The sequence below is a fragment of the Battus philenor genome, unplaced genomic scaffold, assembly GCF_028537555.1.
Source record: "Battus philenor isolate CCGP_79_NKW_IND1 unplaced genomic scaffold, ilBatPhil1.0.hap1 SCAF_20, whole genome shotgun sequence".
Classification (NCBI taxonomy): Eukaryota; Metazoa; Arthropoda; class Insecta; order Lepidoptera; family Papilionidae; genus Battus; species Battus philenor.
Genome location: NW_027181683.1, coordinates 2,433,410 through 2,451,769, shown reverse-complemented (window position 1 = coordinate 2,451,769; position 18,360 = coordinate 2,433,410). Strand labels below are relative to the sequence as shown.

The 18,360-nt window shown below is 34.7% G+C and overlaps 2 protein-coding genes across 2 annotated transcripts in view; one reads left to right on the top strand and one right to left on the bottom strand.

Annotated features, from left to right (window-relative positions):
• Window positions 1-306: 306 nt before the first annotated feature.
• Window positions 307-10,783, top strand: LOC137922799 (sorting and assembly machinery component 50 homolog). The gene is made up of 12 exons (XM_068765869.1): window positions 307-422; window positions 898-1,014; window positions 1,303-1,425; window positions 2,137-2,232; window positions 3,286-3,370; window positions 4,072-4,201; window positions 4,813-4,918; window positions 6,017-6,104; window positions 8,051-8,238; window positions 9,012-9,164; window positions 10,294-10,414; window positions 10,598-10,783. Exons 1-12 carry the CDS (start codon window positions 402-404, stop codon window positions 10,777-10,779), a joined length of 1,410 nt encoding a protein of 469 aa, XP_068621970.1. The 5' UTR covers window positions 307-401; the 3' UTR covers window positions 10,780-10,783.
• Window positions 10,784-13,078: 2,295 nt separating this feature from the next.
• LOC137922762 (choline/ethanolamine kinase) overlaps window positions 13,079-18,360 on the bottom strand; it is a 39,011-nt gene continuing 33,729 nt past the window's right edge. The window contains exons 8-10 of the mRNA XM_068765821.1: window positions 17,448-17,556; window positions 15,882-16,076; window positions 13,079-15,143 (exon numbers count right to left, since the gene is read on the bottom strand). Coding sequence (XP_068621922.1) covers window positions 15,033-15,143; window positions 15,882-16,076; window positions 17,448-17,556 — 415 coding nt within the window. The 3' untranslated portion in view covers window positions 13,079-15,032. The remainder of the gene's footprint in view (window positions 15,144-15,881; window positions 16,077-17,447; window positions 17,557-18,360) is intronic.

Here is an 18,360-nt window from a genome sequence, read left to right as displayed (position 1 = left end):
ATTTTGACTATTACGATTTTTTATACTATTCATCTAATAATTAATAATATGTATTATACGAAAAGTTTTGATTACATTTTTATCCATTTAATAATGAATCTTAATAATTAAGCTTACAGGATATTTCAAGTAAAATAAAATATATTTTAAAAATCTTTAATGGTACTTTAACCCCAAAACTCTTTGTAACAATATATAAATAATTTATTACAACATTGAGTAAAATTCTAAAAGATTCCTGAAGTTGATAAAATTACTTATTAGTTAATTTTTCACATATCTTTCGTATGTCAGAAAGGTGTCAAATTTGTGTTTTTATGTAATTCAAAAACTCAAAATATATGTTTCAAAATTATAAATAAAGAAGTTTCTTTAGCACTGCTTATAACTTATATTGAAAAATGGGGACTGTACACGCTAAGGTATTTATCGAAGTTATTTTTGATAGATATAGAAGTAACCAAAGATTTAAAGCCATCGCTTATCGAAAAGGTTATGGAATTAATAGAATAATATGAAACTTAAGCAGTTTATAATCTTCAAGTTTACATCCCTTAAAAGTTTTATATTAAATTTTAATTGCCAAACTGTATGTAGATGCGTGCATTGAAATTGTCTTGATATATTCTCCAGGGATATTAAATAGTAAATAAGTTGATTACCATTACCATTACATGAAAGAACATCGAATCATTGTAGTTTACGTTGTAGAATATTTTTATAGGGTATAATTATCAAAAACTTAGGAGATTTCTCTATTTTTTAAAGGTTTTCTACCTTCATTGATTTTGAAATTGTTGAAAAGTTCCTGAATTGAATGGAGAAACCATACTGTTAAAATATATATTTTTTGTCATAAATGCACTGTTAAACTATTAGCAAATATTAATATTTCAGGCTAGGTCAAGTGAAGGTTTGGGGGAGGTGGGAAGTGGGCTACTAGGCTTGGAAGATTCAGCGGAATTTGAAGAAGAGCATGTTTCAAAACCCAGCATTAAACTTAATGGTGTTCCTGTAAGTACCTAGTACCAATAAATATTTGCCTTATTGAAGCTTATGAAGGACCAATCCCAATTTCTTCAATAATATAAAAAGTATTTTTCAATAAAAATTTGCACATATTTATTATAATTAACAACTAAGTGGGTTCTCTTGTTATACTTGCAATGGTCATTAACCCTTGTTTGTGCAAAAGGCCAGCATACCTATGAAAGACTCCTCTAGGCTTTCTACATGAAATATAACTTTAACCAAACAATATAGTTAGTAAAAAAGTATTGTATGAAAACCATTTCCTTTCAGGCCCGGGTAGATAGAGTGCATGTAGATGGGCTTAGCAGGACCAAAGATGACATTGTGCGCAGTGCAGTTGATGAGCTATTCCATGCTACAGACTTTGAGGATGTTATATTACGAGCACATAAGGTATTTACTGCTTATAGTCGTTTTCTATAAGAATTAAAAATTTCTCAGCATACACTTCCAATACAGGTGCAAGCAATAGGTGACAATGAAGTTTGACCCATAGCAGGTTTGTCAGGAAATAATTACTACATATAAAGCACTCTATGGATATTTTCTTCAGAGTATAATAAGCCTAGCAGATTGGCAAATGAAAAGGTAGTGAGCAGGCTACATAGCATGCAGAACAGAGGGGAGTAATAATATAGTGTTGTCATGGATTGTGGAACCAGTTAGTATTCCTGTTTTCCGAGATTGAGGTAATTGCGGAATGAATATAGATGAGTGGTTGGTAATACAATCCTGAGAAGTTACATCTGAATTAATTAGTCTTTTTAGATTTTTTTAGAAGGCTTGTCTGATAATGATTAAATGTAATAAGTTTGAAACCTCTTTTATGGCAGTTGCAATTTTCAATCAGATTTGCATTGATTTCAATATAGACTGACAAGAAGCATCTTAAGAAAAAAAACATAACATCTTTTAATATATATCTTAATTCACTTTGTGTCCATCTGTGATTAAAGATTCAATGAAATTGTAATTATCATGTATTCATCTGTTGTGCATATTATACTGTATTGTCTGTGAATGGACCGAAATAAATATAAATAAAATGAGAGATATCTGAGGTGTAAAGTTCTTTATTAATGATAAATATTAATTTTGCTACAGGTCCGTCGTGCTTTGGATGCAACGGGATGCTTTCGTGAGATCGGTGTATTTATTGATGTCTCTTCTGGACCTGGTTCCACTCCTGAAGGTCTTGAGGTAGGATTAATATATCATATCAATTTGTGTGAATTACATTACTACAACATGTAGTTTTTTAATGGTTCATAAACAGTGGTATCATCATCATTGTTTCAGCCATCAGATGTTCACTGTTGGATATATTCTTTTTCACATAGATTACCAATAGAATAGGGTGGAAGTGGCCTACATACAGCATCTTTCAATGATTTCAAAACATTAGTTTGACCTCCAATGCAGCACTTGGCTGTCCATGGTCTACCTTCCAGAACCTTATTTTAATGGCCCCCATTATTGGCAACCTCTCGCCCTCTCCTTTCATATTTATGGGACAGGGCATTACAATGTTATTTATAATATATAACATTCTTAATTAAAATACTTATTTACTTTCACAACAAATTTTTGCAAATTTACATGTTTCTGTTTTGTTTATTTTAGTTGTATTTATTTCACATTAGTGATTTTTTTCATACTCCTTTAATTTCCCACCCGACCTGTACTATTTTCACCTTTATTATTACTATTAATTACATCCTCAATTATCGCTCTGCAATATTTGAGGAACCGGGCCTGTCTTCATCGCTATTTATCAGTGAGGCAATGCTGTTCTGGAATCTTTGGACACCAATAGCCATAAGCTATGCACCCTATGTGGCCTGTAGATTGCCACTTACTTGAACTTGCTAATTTGTTAGGATATGTCAGTTAGTTTTGTTCATCTATGGATCTCCTCATTTTTAATTTAATTTTGTGGAAATATATCACTCTTCTCGGTGAACATCTATGGGCCTCTCAATTAGGCTAAGAGTAAGAGGTCAGATTTCAGTGCCGTAATTCACCATTGGTGTAGAATTTCGTTTTAAGGCACTGCAGGATAATGGTCGAAAAGATATTTCATTGTTTCTCAAACGCTGCCCCGTCAAGTTAGATTCGACAACCTCTTGATAAATGTGTACATAAATTATAAAGGATGTCCCTTTGCAGCCAATACTATTATCTAAGAGTTTACTTAAAACTTAAAATGGGTTCCATATATATTAGTATTATATGTGCTATATATATTTCTAGGTGACATTCCAAGTGAAGGAGCTATCACGTATCGTAGGCGGCGTCAACACCACTGTGAGTGAGAATGAGGGTAACTTGGTGATAGGTAAGACCGATTATACACAAATGAAGGTATTTTAATATTTTAGTTACCTAGGGCGGGGGTTGGGAAGGGCGGCGAAATCTTGAAGGTTAAGAGGGGAAGTACCCACAAGTACACAACTTTAATGGCTCCCTATGGGTCTGATCTTGTGAATACCTGTCTTTGCTGAGTTTCAATAGTGAACTTTTTTCCTCGCTTCTCACCACACCTGTAACTAGTCATCCTATATGAGTATATGGGGTGGTTGTTTATATACTTAAATATTTAAAAGAGGCTTTTAAACAGTTCATTTGCGTTCAATTGATGTATTGTACATCCAATTAAAAATCGATTGTTTAAGAAAAACTTAATAATCATATATAACAGACAAAAAATTCGGATTACTTCATAATAAAATTTAAACTATTTATCCCTGTGGGCTTTGTACTGCCAGAAATTATTGACCAGTGAATTTCAATAGAAATATTTCATATTTATCAGTGTTTACTTTATATATTCTGATAGGAAATGTAAGTTTTTTTTTTGTTTACAAGTGAGCTATACATTTCTACCAATCCTACCATTACTACCAATTCTACCAACAATCTTTAAAATACAACGTGTGTTTAAGAGGTTTTGGTAGTTATAACACCGTTTTACTAAATAATTTAGATTCTCATAGTAGATATAAAAATAAATTAACGGTTGAAGGTTGGACTGTGCAGGTATAAAATTACCCAACGTGGCTGGCCGCGGAGAGCGAGTGCAGGCCGAGTACAGCGTGGGTCACCGCAGTTCGTCCAACTTCAGCGTTGCCGCCGCCAAACCATTCCCACGAAGTCCACTAACACCGGTGTGAGTATAGAACACTCGTATTTGCCTGAAGCTATAAACGCGGTATACGAGTGGCGGTGAGCGACCATACATACACGTATTTGTTCCATCATTGCAAAGAAATTAAAGTCAAGTGTGATATTGGCCCACTGTAAGGTATGGAACTCTCCCACAAATCGCCACAATGGTCGGTCTTGTTTTGCCTGTATCCAGTGACTTCCAGCTACCTTGAATACACCGTCAGTCTACCGAATGGGTGTCCCACACTACGTCAACCAGTTGTCCCTACTTGAGAACCTTTTGGTCTCAACTACCGTTGGTTACACGAGTGATATGCCCACTGCCATTTCAGACGAGCAATTCTTCAAGCTATGTCGGTGACTTCGGTTCTTCTGCAGATTTCTTCATTTCTATTTATCTATGTATATATAACATAGGTTGTAACTACTATTACTTAGTTAAAAAGAACTCATCTGTTTTCTTTGTCTCTTCTATATTTGTATCTAATTTATTTTGATAATTACCATAAATTATATTTTTTTATAAATGCAGCGGTGTTGCTATACTCGTTTTTATGCTGTCTCCATTATTTGCCAAAAAATGTGGGTAGTTTTAATTTTTTTTAATTGCAGATTATCGGCGTCGGTGTATCAGCAAAACCACGAATATCCCTGGTCTGGTTACAGGCTTCTGGATAGAGGTCTACTCCTCGACCTGGCCTTCAATACGTCCCCAGCGGTAATTTTTTTGTTAAAATTTCTATTTTTCAATTACACTTTAGTGCTGCCATCTAGCGAATTCCGGCGGCTTTAACTATGTACAAATATTTTTTTTTCCATGTAATCATTTTTTATGGCGGGAAATGACATATCTATTACTTTCTCTATAATTCTTTAGTTAAATATATGTACCTTTTTATGTAAAAATTATTAACCTTCTCACTGTTCACTGTGAACTTGCCTTTCTAATTTGGAGCGGTTTTATTGGTTACTGGGCGAAATTATTTACTGCATTCTTAACGCGGACTTTAAAGTTTATGGTACACCTATGTTTAAAATCTAAAAGCAATATGAACACGTATAGGATTTAATTCTAAATATAATTATTATATAAATATATATAAATTATATGTAGTTTTAATATAACACTTGAAACAATTAATAGGCATTGCCTATTAGATATGCCTATTACATGAACATGCCGAAACAAAATGTAGAGTATAAACATAATTAGATATTTATAAATGTATACAGTGCGAATATAAGTATAAAGCACAAAGTATAAAAACTTTTACACTTATTTTCAATCATCCTGTAAGAGTCACTCTGAAATATGTTACATTTAATTATTTTTTCTATTGGAATGCAACAAGCCAATAACTCCTGACAGTACAAAATCTACAGGGACACATAATAAACAATAATAATATTAATATGATTTTAATATGATTAATAATTAATAATAATTTAAATATGATTGTAATTCGAGTTTTTAGAGTAGAGTAGGAATTGGTAGAAATGGTAGAATTAGTAGAAATGTAAAGGACAGTTCCCAAAAATAACTTTTAGACATTTCCAATCAATATGTATAAAGTCAACACTCTGAAATATGAAATATTTCTATTGAAATGTAACTGGCCAATAACTTATGGCAGTACAGTAAACAATAATAAATTTAAATATGATAGTAATTCGAATTTTCAAAACGATTTTTACAATATATTTTTGAAAAGGATGTACCATACATTAGTTGAAAAAAATTTGCTATAAATTCATTCCTTTAAGGCTTTTACACCTGTAATCAATCACCATGTATTATTATTTAAAAAATTTACAGACTAAACACAACCTGCAATGGGAGGGCATGGTGCGTGAGACATCCGTGCTAAGTAAAACGACTAGCTTCAAGGTTCGCGAGAGCAGCGGTAAGTGATAGAAAGAGACAGAAAATTGAATGCTACATTTGAATTTGGAACATGAATTTGACTATTAAAGAAACTAATAATGACACATAACCTAAAAGATAATAGAGTTTAAATTCCTTTGATGGTTAACGCAAGTGTCGCAAATGTCTAATTCCTAGTTATTCGCCGTTATCGATTCAGACCATAGACGCCCACTGCAAGGCATAGGCCTCCGACAAAGATATCTATGGGGAGATATATCACAATCGCCATAATTGGCAGGCGCGTTGGCGATCGCTGTGTGGTATTATGGTACGCAGAAAGCGCTGTTGCCCATTGTTTATCCCCAAAAACTTTGGTCAGTAGGTAGCATACCAAAAGGTTCTCGAGTTGCGATCACGAGCTGGTAGACGCGGCAAGGGTAGGTCCTCCACTTGGTAGACTGACGACATAGTCAAGTCGCGGAGTAAAATTGTCTCTATCCACCCACGTTAGGGAGAACGATTGGTCATCGTAGCGATTTTTGGTGGAGATCTGTGTCTTGCAGTGGGTGTTTACCTGATGAAAAGATGAAATGGTTTTTAGAGACGTATTTTACTATTTTAACCATCTGTGGTAGGAAGCCACTTCTCTGGCGCCACGCCTGTTCTGGCATTTCTGGCGCAGGTCGGATGGTGCGCGGGCGGAGATAACGGTGTTTATGTTACATTACTTTAGCTCCAAGCGACAGGAATACCTTACTGGTACTTAAGAAGGTTCTTAAACTGTTGATGTCCTTTTGCAATTTTATTGTACCCTTATGTGTCGATATATATGCGAAAGGCTGTAAAAGGTTTTTTTTAATAAGGGCTCTTCTATGGGGACCCCTCGTACCCCCCATCTATCGTGGGACAGGAACTTTGTTTTTATTTAATATTTTTTCGCGCTCCTCTATTGTTCCTCCTATGATCTTTCACTCCCTTATCTTTTTTCTTTCTGCAATTCTTCTTTTTTTCCCTTTTATATCCATTTTTCCTTTTATTCGATACCATTATTTTTTCTCCTCACACCTTAAGTATTACAATTTCTTTGTTTTACTCTATATCATATTTTTGATCTATTCTAGGTATAAATTTTTATATGCATTATTTTATTTACTCATTTATTTAATTCCCTACTTTTACAATTTTATTTACAACTTTTTAATTTTAGCTCAAATATTGGTTTTTTTTTATCGCGTTTTCCGTAATCGTTCTGCAATTTTTAGGAACGTTGGTCTTGCTTCATTGTCTTTGATTAGCGAGGCCATAGAGTCCTCGCTAACCTTACGGCCTAACCGGCATTCGGAGTCAACCCGGGTCCTCCGAATGCTGAACAGTAGGCTACCAGGTGGACCATGGTCTGGTCCACGCCCGGTTCACAGAAGCACGGGGGGTCCTTCTTGAGCTTAAACCGGTGAAGGGACTCGGAGAACCCCCCATGCCCCGTAAAGAGATGGACCAAAACCGCGTCCACCTGGATACTGCGGAGCACGCGATAGGCTGAGAAGGCGTCCGGGAAGAATTTTTGCGTTGTCGATGTCGTCGTATCTTCCACATATCTCCTATTCCATCTGTCAAGCGTTTCCAGCGTAAGTTGTCACTTGACGATTGATATGGGTAGTCTGGTCTTCTTTTGCACTTCATTGCCTCGTTCTTGGCCAGTCGATCCGCCCTCTCATTCCCCTCCGTACCCCGTGCGCTTTCACCTAGTATAATCTAACATCCTTCCCTGCTTCTCTCACTTTCATAATATTCTCTTCCACTCTTAATGCTAAGGGATGGAGGGTGTCAGACCTTGCGACTGTCTGGAGAGCGGACCGCGAGTCGCTTAGTATGGCACATGACTGGTTCCGATCCGCCGGCTTCCGCTAATGCTAATCTGCAAATGGTTAATAGTAACAACGAGTCCTGATCGAAGAGTCTAGAAAGTCAGATGGTTATTTTTAGGTCCTCAAATGAAGTCGGTGATCAGGCATATAGTGACGATTGATCACCGCGATGAACCGGTGTTCCCTACACGTGGTACGTGGCTGCAGTTCAGCAGCTCGCTGGCGGGGCTCGGCGGCGGCGTCGCCCATGTCCGCACGGAGCTGCAGGCGCAGGCCAACGGTACCCTCGCGCAAGCAGCCAACGTGGTGAGTAACGTAACAGCATACACCAGTCTTAAACTAATAATTATAATGAAACTGTGCATTCTTGTTGAAACTAACTGAAGAATATATTTTTTTTGATTAACCTGTTTTTGTGCGATTTATTAAAAAAAAAATCCAACATCAGTATATGTCAATGCGTTGAATTAAATGTTAATTTATAAAACTATATTTGTAAAGAGCAACTGCTGAGTTTCTCACCGGGTCTTAGCAGAACTGCCTTTCGAGCTGATTCAAGCTTCCTGTAGAGATAACAATGTCGACATTTTATGTTGATTGCCGATTCGAAAGTGCCTGTAATAATCTGTTAAATAATATTTTGAATTTTAATTCTTTATTTTACAGTGCGGTATATGAAATTTTCAATTAGCTTGGAACATAGATAGTAGATACAGTACCCGGCGATAAATAATGCATTATCTCTGTCGCACGAAATACAACGACTGACCAAACGTCACATATGTAGTGTGGGACAGAGATAGTGCTCTACGAAGGCGAAATTAGCCGATTGTCTCTTTCCAAAGGTTTCGGTGTGTAATATTTATGGCTCGGTACTGTAGTATCTTTCGTATCCTCTAGTTAAAAAATAGTTGGAAAAACTGATCACCTACACGCTACCTGAAGTAAAGTCAACTCTATACAATTGCGATTAATTATTTTGCAAATTTTGAAGCAATCCTTTTTTATGCTGTTCCAATACACCTCACAAAAACAGGTTTTGGTCTACATGTGTGCCAAAATATGTAACTGTGCCTCAGGTGTTCCAAGCGACGGGTGCTGTGGGTGTCCTTCACGACATGTTTGGCACGGAGCTAGCAGACCGGTTCTTCCTAGGTGGTCCGGCGACGCTCCGAGGCTTCGCCCAGCGGGGCGTCGGCCCTCGTGCAGACGGGCTCGCGTTGGGCGGCACGGTAACACGCTGTTATTACTTCTTATCAAGCACTTTACCTTTGCAGGAACAGATAATAAAATAGCATTAATTTTAATTTTTTACTATATTATCACTAATTTATTATTATTTTTAAAACCATTTTTACATAGGGTGTACCATATATTAATTGACAGCAAATAATCTAAACATTCAACCCTTTGAAGATTTTACATCTATAAGCAATCACACTATGTATATTTAGTATGTCAAGGTGTAACACTAAGTCAAATTACTTAATTGTACATAATTATTTGCAATGAGGTAATCAATGTTATATCAACCGAAACATGTTCACTGCTAGACGTAGGCCTCTCCTATATATAAATAATACCGGTTGCTAGCGCCATCTAGCGTCTTCCAATTAACTTAATAAAGTCATTGTTCCTTGTATTTTTGACTTTGGGTTATTATATTTGTTTACATAATATTACCCATTTTATTGGTTTTGGTTTCTCATGTTTGTATTCGATTTTATTTACCAATACAAATATGGGTAAACAAAAAAAATGTGCAGCAATTTTTTTACTATATTCATAGCAATCATACTATTTTTTTCTTATAGAAACCTTTTTGTTGATTTAACGTAAAATTAAAAAAAATGACAATAGTCGAGCAATTGAATGCTTGCTGATCTGTCTCTAGAAATCTTTAAAACCTAAAAGCTATATGTTCTCTGCACTATGTGGCCTGTTCACTGCTACTTCCATTTGCCTGCCCCCTGGTGGACGTTATTTTACTTTGCATAGGTTTCAATGATTGGTCTCATGCTTCCTGCATCCAGCCACATAAACACCGTTATCGCCAGTCCCGCGGTATCCGACTGCAAATAGTTAAAATAGTAAAATACGTCACTAAAAAGCAGTTCATCTTCTTCAGCTGATAGATACCCACTGCAAGACATAGATCTCCTTCTATCATGGGTGGTCAGGTACGTTATTACTCCGTGATCTTGACTATGTCGTTGGTTCACCTAGAGGGCGCTACCCATACCGCGTCTTTATTAATCTACGAAATTATTTTTGAATACGTCACTGCAATTATTTGTATTGCTTTTATATTTTATATGTATATGAAGTAGGTAGTTATTTTATGATGGTCTGCGTTTCCAGATGTACTGGGCGACGGGTCTTCACCTGTATGCGCCGCTGCCATTCGTCGCAGCGCGCGGTGGTCTATCTGAGCTGTTCCGCTCCCACGTGTTCATCAACGGAGGTTGCCTCGCGCACCCAGGTACTGTCACTATGACCACAGCCTTATAATTAGGCTTTATTGACTCAAAAGAGAGTCTATATTTGTTAGTTAATTTGACGCGATTCAAAAGAAATAAATATATTTTGAATTTGAACAGCACCATTTGGAATGTCAAGTCTGTTATAACTCATATAGCATGAAGTATCTCCTGTGAGTTTGCAGAGGATGGCGAGTCGATAGCGACCGCGTTGTCGGAGGTGCGCGTGGCGGGCGGCTGCGGTGTGGCGCTCCGGCTCGGTCGTGTTGCGCGAGTGGAGCTCAACTACTGCGTGCCGCTTAGGGCTGCGCCCCGAGACGTCTCCGCGCCCGGTCTCCAGCTCGGAGTCGCCGCGCATTTCCTCTAGTACCACCGGTAAATACATGCTGAAAGTTTGTGTGTGTCAAAGTTTAGTCAATCGCTTAAATTTAATTTTCCTTTTTTTCACCGTTGGTCGTTTTTCTTTGACAAGCCTCCCCCATTGATATCCAGTATGTCCGACTGGAAGTATAAAGCCTTTTCCAAAAACCTTGAGAAGGTTGTTTATACACGTTGTAGTAAATAACAATGATAATTTAATTTAAAAATCCTCTGATCACCAAAATATACTTTAGCGCAACTCTTAGGGTAGGAGTATACTCCCATAGTATCTTCTTCTCCTTTTTATCCGATGGACACCAACTGCAAGGCCACGATGATGGGTCCTTCGCTGCAGTGACTTCCCGCGACCTTGAGTATGTTGTCGAGGGAAGGGGGGGGGGGCTTCTGCGTACTGTGTGTCATATAAACTTACTATAATATATGTTTTACCAGGTTTAAAAAAACTGGATGGCAGCACAGAGAGCGACGGTTCCGGAGCTATGTATCGAACGATGTGTAAATTATTAGTGTAAATGATTTGGTTTCGACTTGTTGTGTTGTAATAAATTGTTTAGTGTTCAATTATCAGTTGTAGTATTTGATTGATATTGACTTTCCTCTCAATTTACAGCAATATTTTTGTACTATAAATTACGAAGACTGGCGAGGTGATACTAAGGTAAGTATATTACCGCAACATCTGTGCCGCGCCAAAGGTAAGCGCGGGGTGGAGGTGGCCGAGGGTGAAGCGTTGACGGTAGACTGATGGAACAGTGGCCAATGCTCCCCATTTCGCCTTACGCATACCTAAAGATAGTTATTGCGGTTTTAGGAGCACTATAATACCGCAAGTCTACTAAAATACAGTTCTATTTAATGCGTGTGATTTGTAACGGTGTATATGTATGTATATATATATATATATATATATATATATATATATATATATATATATATATATATATATATCGTTTCGTAGTCGAGTCTTTATAACTGTTGATTCTACCGCGCGGTGCGATATCTATTTTATATATTTACTATGCTAGTATAGTTCCTTTATGATATTTACGAACAAGTAGCGCCATCTGTCGACGCCAGCCGTTACCACAGTTCCAACAAATATATAAATGAATCCTTATTTCTTCAGTCTATCACGCTATAACTAAGTATTACTACTAAAATCAATAGTTTACTTTCTTACGAATAAAATTATATTGGATTATGTCGGTTCACTATGAAATTCGCCGTCTTAGCGGTTCAAGCACTGCGGATTTATATTGTCGTTAAAAATCTGCATTGACCACTCTGAAATATGTTACATTAGTTATTAGGGGGATTTCCGGTCCCCCTATGTAATGTTGTTTCTGTCGACATATTTTACAGAAAAACCGATTGATTTCTACCGCTCCGGCATTGAAAATTTGTATAAGATGGCAAAAGGTTGTTGATAACGAAGGTGAATATATTGTTGATTATAAATAAAAACTTGTTAAGAATGTAGTCGTGTGAATTTGACTTAAGCGACATTACTTTTCGATCCCCCTATTAATTAAATGATAATAAATCTAAAATATTAGTTCTAAAATCACGTTTGCGGGAATGATTTTTAAAATAAAACATATATTTATTTTGAAACAACGTTTATTAAATTGAATAGTATGCTACAAATATTTCTCTTATATATGTATCCATTACAATGAATATCACAACAAAATGTTAGGTTAATAAGTACTTACAATTTAAAAATCGTTTTTATATATCGCAGACAATTTTCAGTTTACTGGTGATCGCTTTCTACCGGAAACGCATTTGTCTACGACAGGCATACCTACTTTCTACATCTTTTCTATGATTATCAGGACAAGTGGGTCGATTTACGAAGTATTCTAAACGTACATCTTAATATGGACACGCCTATGATATTCCAAATTAAATATCATATACTTAGGGTGATAGGCGAACGCTATTTTGCTCCTAGTTCATTAGATTGCTTTAAAAATCTGCCAAGGGGATATAAACGTCCTACACTACTGAAATAAAAAGACATCCATATTAAGATTTCGTTGCTAACAAGGAAGTTTAATTTTCATATATCGCCCATTTGTTTCATATGTCCACTGTTTATAAAACTGCAGAGAAACCATTGCGTAACTATTTTTTTAACCTTTACACATATTATTCTAGTGATAATATGTGTTACTGAAGACGAAAGAACCATGCGCAGTTAAGTTTGGGTGCATAATAATTTCAGACATTTTTTTAAAACTAATTTCCATTTCAACAGTTGTGAAATTAAAAAAAAGAAAATAATAATTTATAAGCTCGCAGTTCCTAAGCACCAGCTTATTCAAATAGATGCCAATATGTTATTTAAATAAAATTACAATCTAATGTTAAAGTCTACACACTAAACAGCCTTTAGCAAATCATAAACATTCACTTTCGTATGAATTTTATTATCATTGTTAAAATTAACAAGGCTCTGCAAACAATAGCATTTAGTCAAAGATTTATAATTGTATTACAAGATTTAATTTCGTCATTTATACACATTTACTAGTGTATCTAAAGTAATGATAAACTTCGTTTTATTTTTACCACAAAAATAAATATCAATTTTGGTTAAAACATAAATTTGATGTCAATGTATATTATAAATATGTGAATTTAAAATTAAAATAAAAAAAACGGTTAGGAATGTTCGTTATTTGAATTATTACACAGTTGTCAATTTATAGCCTTATATCAAACTAGCACTACATTCCCACAGAACCATAAATTGAGCCAATAGTCTTGCTATCCGTAAAAATCACATTATTAAAAACATCATCGGCCAAATTCTGGCAACACCAAGGCACCTTTAACCTCACCATGCAGTTATAGCCTAAATTTAGAAAAAGTTGTGCCAAATCCGATTAAGATATGCGTGCTAAGTCACATTTTAAGTAGCTCTTTGAATTATTTAAGTTTTATTAATAAATGTGGATTAGAATGGATTTATTTTAATTATTATAAATAAGCCAATAATGACTTACATAATGGTAACAAAACTATTTGAACTTGGAATGTTGTTAAATGTTTTTGAATAAGGAATATTGAAATTTATGACATTTCTACAAATGGGTAGTACAGTAAAACAGTTCATCTATTTAAAAATCCAAAATAAAACACCTATATAATTTATGAGTTATAAGTTAGTTAAATTCTAATCATTATTTTATTTAATTTATAACCAACTTGTGCGTTGAATGTAATGACATTTTTAAATGCATTAAACTTACTCTATAAAACTATACACACAGAGATTCACATCAACAAAGCAATGAATATATAATTTTTGATAATGAAATGTCATTTTAAAAACATCATTAGAATATCTATATGAAACTCGATTACATTTGTACATATATTTACACCATATACAATCGAAATAATTTTAATCAAGCCAAATACTTTTTCCGGATATGGTATTTGAATATGTTGTTTCACATATACAGGAAAAGAATATATATATTTAATAACATGATAAATCATTTAAAACAATAAAATTTAACATAATATAGTTTTATATAACATGGTTTAATAGATGTCAGCGATAATAACCGTGAATGTTTTGGTCAGATATGCAGTTATAGTAACCGGCATTTGATTTGGCACGTGGAAAATAAGCGAGATATTCGGTTAGGTTAGTTTTGGTAAAGTTTGCCTATCTATCGTGACCGAAGAGTGCAGACCGCTTTTCACTTACAGATATAAATATAGAGTTGTTACAACCATTATACATTTTTTTTAGCAAAACATATTTACTTTATTTGATTTTATAAATTTTCTAAAAGGTGCGAGGGTAATAAATAGAAACAGTTTTAATTGTTTATATAAATCTGTTTTAATTTTTTTTACTCTTTATACATACCAAGCTGTCAGAGCACTGTGCGATAAAGATAATGCTATCCAAAACTGAATTCAACCAATCTTCGCTGTATTTTTCCATTGGATGTGCCAAATCAAAAGCCAGTAACTATATTTTTCTAAGATTAACCCTCATAGTATATCCGTTAACCACATATCACAGAAATCTTTATACAGACTTTTCTAATCAATAATCAATACGTGATAAATATACTTAAGAACCAAGTAACCACAATTTGCAGCTTAAGTCTTTTGATGTCAATAAACTTCATAAACACATCGTCCGTCACTTTCAGAGGTCCTTTATAGAGGACAGTTGCACTAACCTACTCTGAGTGCAGAGCAACCCTCTCATATATCGACCTCACATATTTTCCTTTTTTGCGGAAAACCGAATTTATCCTTCTTGATCACCTCCTGTTTTAGGCGCTGGTATGTGTCTAGCCTCGATAGGGCATATTCCTGTGATATAAAAAAAAAACATTACATATCTGTGTTTAAAACATTTTTAATCTACATGTAGGCCGCGTTGTAAAATAAATTGTTAAATATTGATTATTGTAGGGTAGCTATATATTTTGTAAATACATGCTTGTTAAGATTTAGTTGTACCCACAGTAGACAAATATTTGTAAGTATATTTGGTGAAGATACAAAGAGGAGAGTTGTAGTAGCGGACAGATCTTTTAAGACATTAGGTGTTAATCAAATATAAGAAACATCGTGATAAAAGTTTATTATAATCATCATCACTTGTGCCACAGGACGTTCCTGCTGGATATATATCTCGTCTCCTCCATAGATTTCCTATAAGATCAGTGGAAAGCGGATTGCATCCAGCATCTTCTGTTCAACTTCTGGGTGCATCACATGCTGCCCCAGCAACCATATCTTCAATGGGGATTTTGACCATATAATTGAAAGGATGGAGATCTTTCTATATAGAAGTATGTGCTTGTACGACATTCAGGGTAATCATATTGACCACAATGTGGGCTCAAGGTGGGCATACCACCTATATGAGTTCGTCAAAAGACACTGGCTATAGGTCGCTTTCAACCAGTCCTCTTGGAAATCATGAATCATGGAGGATCACATCTGACCGTCCAGGACTAGTGAAAGTACTAGTTGATATGATGATGATGATGATAATAACCTCTGGGAAAGAGTCTGAATGATGAGTATCCATTTACCACTCACCCAGTATCCGAAAGGTATTTGACTCTTGGAGGCGTTTACAATCGACCAGAGGCACCAGAACAGGTGACTGGCCAGCGCGAAGGCGTCCACCTCGCAGAGCAGCTGGTTGACGTCGTCAATAGACGGCTCCTTAGGCTCCTTGCTGTCTGACAGATTGGCATAGTAGTGCTTCAGATACTCCTTGATGAAGATCTCCTGAAACACGAGGACAACGATATACTTGGTTGTTCCAGTATCAATTACGTTGTATAGTCAAAAGAGGCACATGTATGTAATTACAAAAATATATTGTAATGAAAATTAAATAATGTTATCTTGTTGCGGTAAGGATTATAAACATTTTTCTTTGTATGCAAAAAACTGTATAAAAATGGTAACTTAAAATTCCATTTCTGAATATTGAAATACTTTAAAATGATTTAAAAATGATATAATTAAACAAAATTTTGTTTCAATTATCTTCATTTAACAAAACTAATTCGCCAAACATTGTTTTCGTTAATAAAAGCAAAAACATGATAGATAATCAAAAATATTTTTTATTTCGTATTAAATACAAAATAGTATGTTTGTCATTAATAAAGTTTTGTTGTGAAAATATCGGAAGCCGTCCATTTATCCAATGGAATGCCACAAAGTGTCTACTTGTTTTTACCAAAAAAATATCATTTAGGCAATGAAAACTATGAATATTAATAAGTTCATAACTTTTAAGAAAAATAAATTTCAATGCTTGACGAAAACATGTTAAGATATTAAAATGCGCCTTTGAATAATCAACCCCTGAATTTTTTATATATAATTAAAATTTAATTATTATTGTTAATTTAATTATAATTAAAATTAACATATATATACCATTATAATATGATCTTGTTGAAAATTGCAAGGGGCTGAAAAGTCAAAGACTGTTTCATTTTAGTAAATAAAAAAGTTCACTCTCTTCTCAAAAGTACTTTTACTCTTCGAGAGCGGGGAGCGGCCATATTGTCATTCCTATTTTACCGCCGTCGGAATGTCAAAGGCAAAGGCGTGCGTCCGTTCAGCCAAGTGTACGGCCCCGTGACACAACCGCTGCGTCGGCTAAAAATTAAGCATAAACAAACACAAGCTGCGTAATAGCGAACACCCTTATGATATCCCAAAGTTCTTTTTAATTAAAAATTAAATGAAAAATATTTTTTTAACATTACTAGTCCAAAATGTTTTTTTTGTCTAATACAAAGTAATTATTTCAAATATAAAAAAAAACTATCAATAATTACTTCAATTAAATATATCTACGAAATATGACAAACCTCAATGCACTTTGGCTGTATGATTCATTTCCCATTAGTCTGTAACTTTAAAAAACATGATCAATATGTTCAAGTGATTTTGTAAATAGATATATACTAATAATACGTGAAAGTATATTTGTAATGTTATTAAATAAAATACATTATCCACAGATAATATATTTTACAAAATCACTCTGTCATAACGTCATTTTATTGTCCCAATGTAATTAGCCATTACTATATATCACATACTCACCAAGCGACAAGGGAACATAATTCAACTCACCTTCTGCTCCAAGTTGGGGCAGTTCTCCTGGTTCTCGTAGTAAAATGGATGCTCGGGGTTGGTGTAATCATATCCCCACTCCTGGAAATGATTGGCAATGTCGAAGCCCCTATGAAAAACAATAGATAACATTAACATATGCATTATTTCTTTTTTTTGTTAATATCTACATGGGATAATGTACATTGACCTGAGAAGATTGGTAGAAGAACATACTTTGATAAAAACTATAATCAGATTTAAATTCCCCTGTGTATCCTTAAACTTCAACCTACTAGGGTTCCAAACTCGCTGATCTAAAAAAAGTGTCCACTACAAAATCATTTTTTTTTGTTTTTCAGTAATTTTTACAATAGCCTCAGACAGAAATTCATTCCCTAGCTTTATTATCTCATAACATATCCTTAACAACATAATAGGATTTTTTGGTTTAATGAGCAAAACATAATTGAGAGGCATTACATGAGTGTGTTGTAATACAGTACACTTGCCCACAAAAAAGTTACCAAATATTATGAAGCCTAGCCTATATTCTTATTTTCAATGCTAGCCTTATAAGCCACCACTGAGAGCCTTTAGGTTCTAAAGTACAAACAACAGACCGGCAAGCGCAGCATAGAACACTATCCCACAAGGTGTAATGACAACCTTGTTGAGATCATCGGAGCCTGCTTGAAAATTTAGAGGAGAGTGTCTTCCTTGTATTGTTTTATGAATGGAATTTTGGCATATCAGGCAATCATATTTATCGTAATTTAAAGCTTATTAATCAATGAATGAATATTTAAATTACAAGAATCTTTGGCAGTGCTGTTGCTTGATTATTTTGATTTCATTTAGGCTATATCTGATAATGTATTTGCATAAATCTGTATTAAATTTTATAAAAAGGTGATTTGTTGTGGAGTTTCTT

Bases quoted from the DNA above. Each gene is read 5' to 3' on its own strand.
- LOC137922799 (XM_068765869.1), top strand. From the start codon at position 402: ATGGGGACTGTACACGCTAAG. The intron at 423-897 runs GTATTTATCGAA...TTAATATTTCAG, and splicing joins TGGGGACTGTACACGCTAAG to GCTAGGTCAAGTGAAGGTTT. The intron at 6,105-8,050 runs GTAAGTGATAGA...GGTTATTTTTAG, and splicing joins CAAGGTTCGCGAGAGCAGCG to GTCCTCAAATGAAGTCGGTG.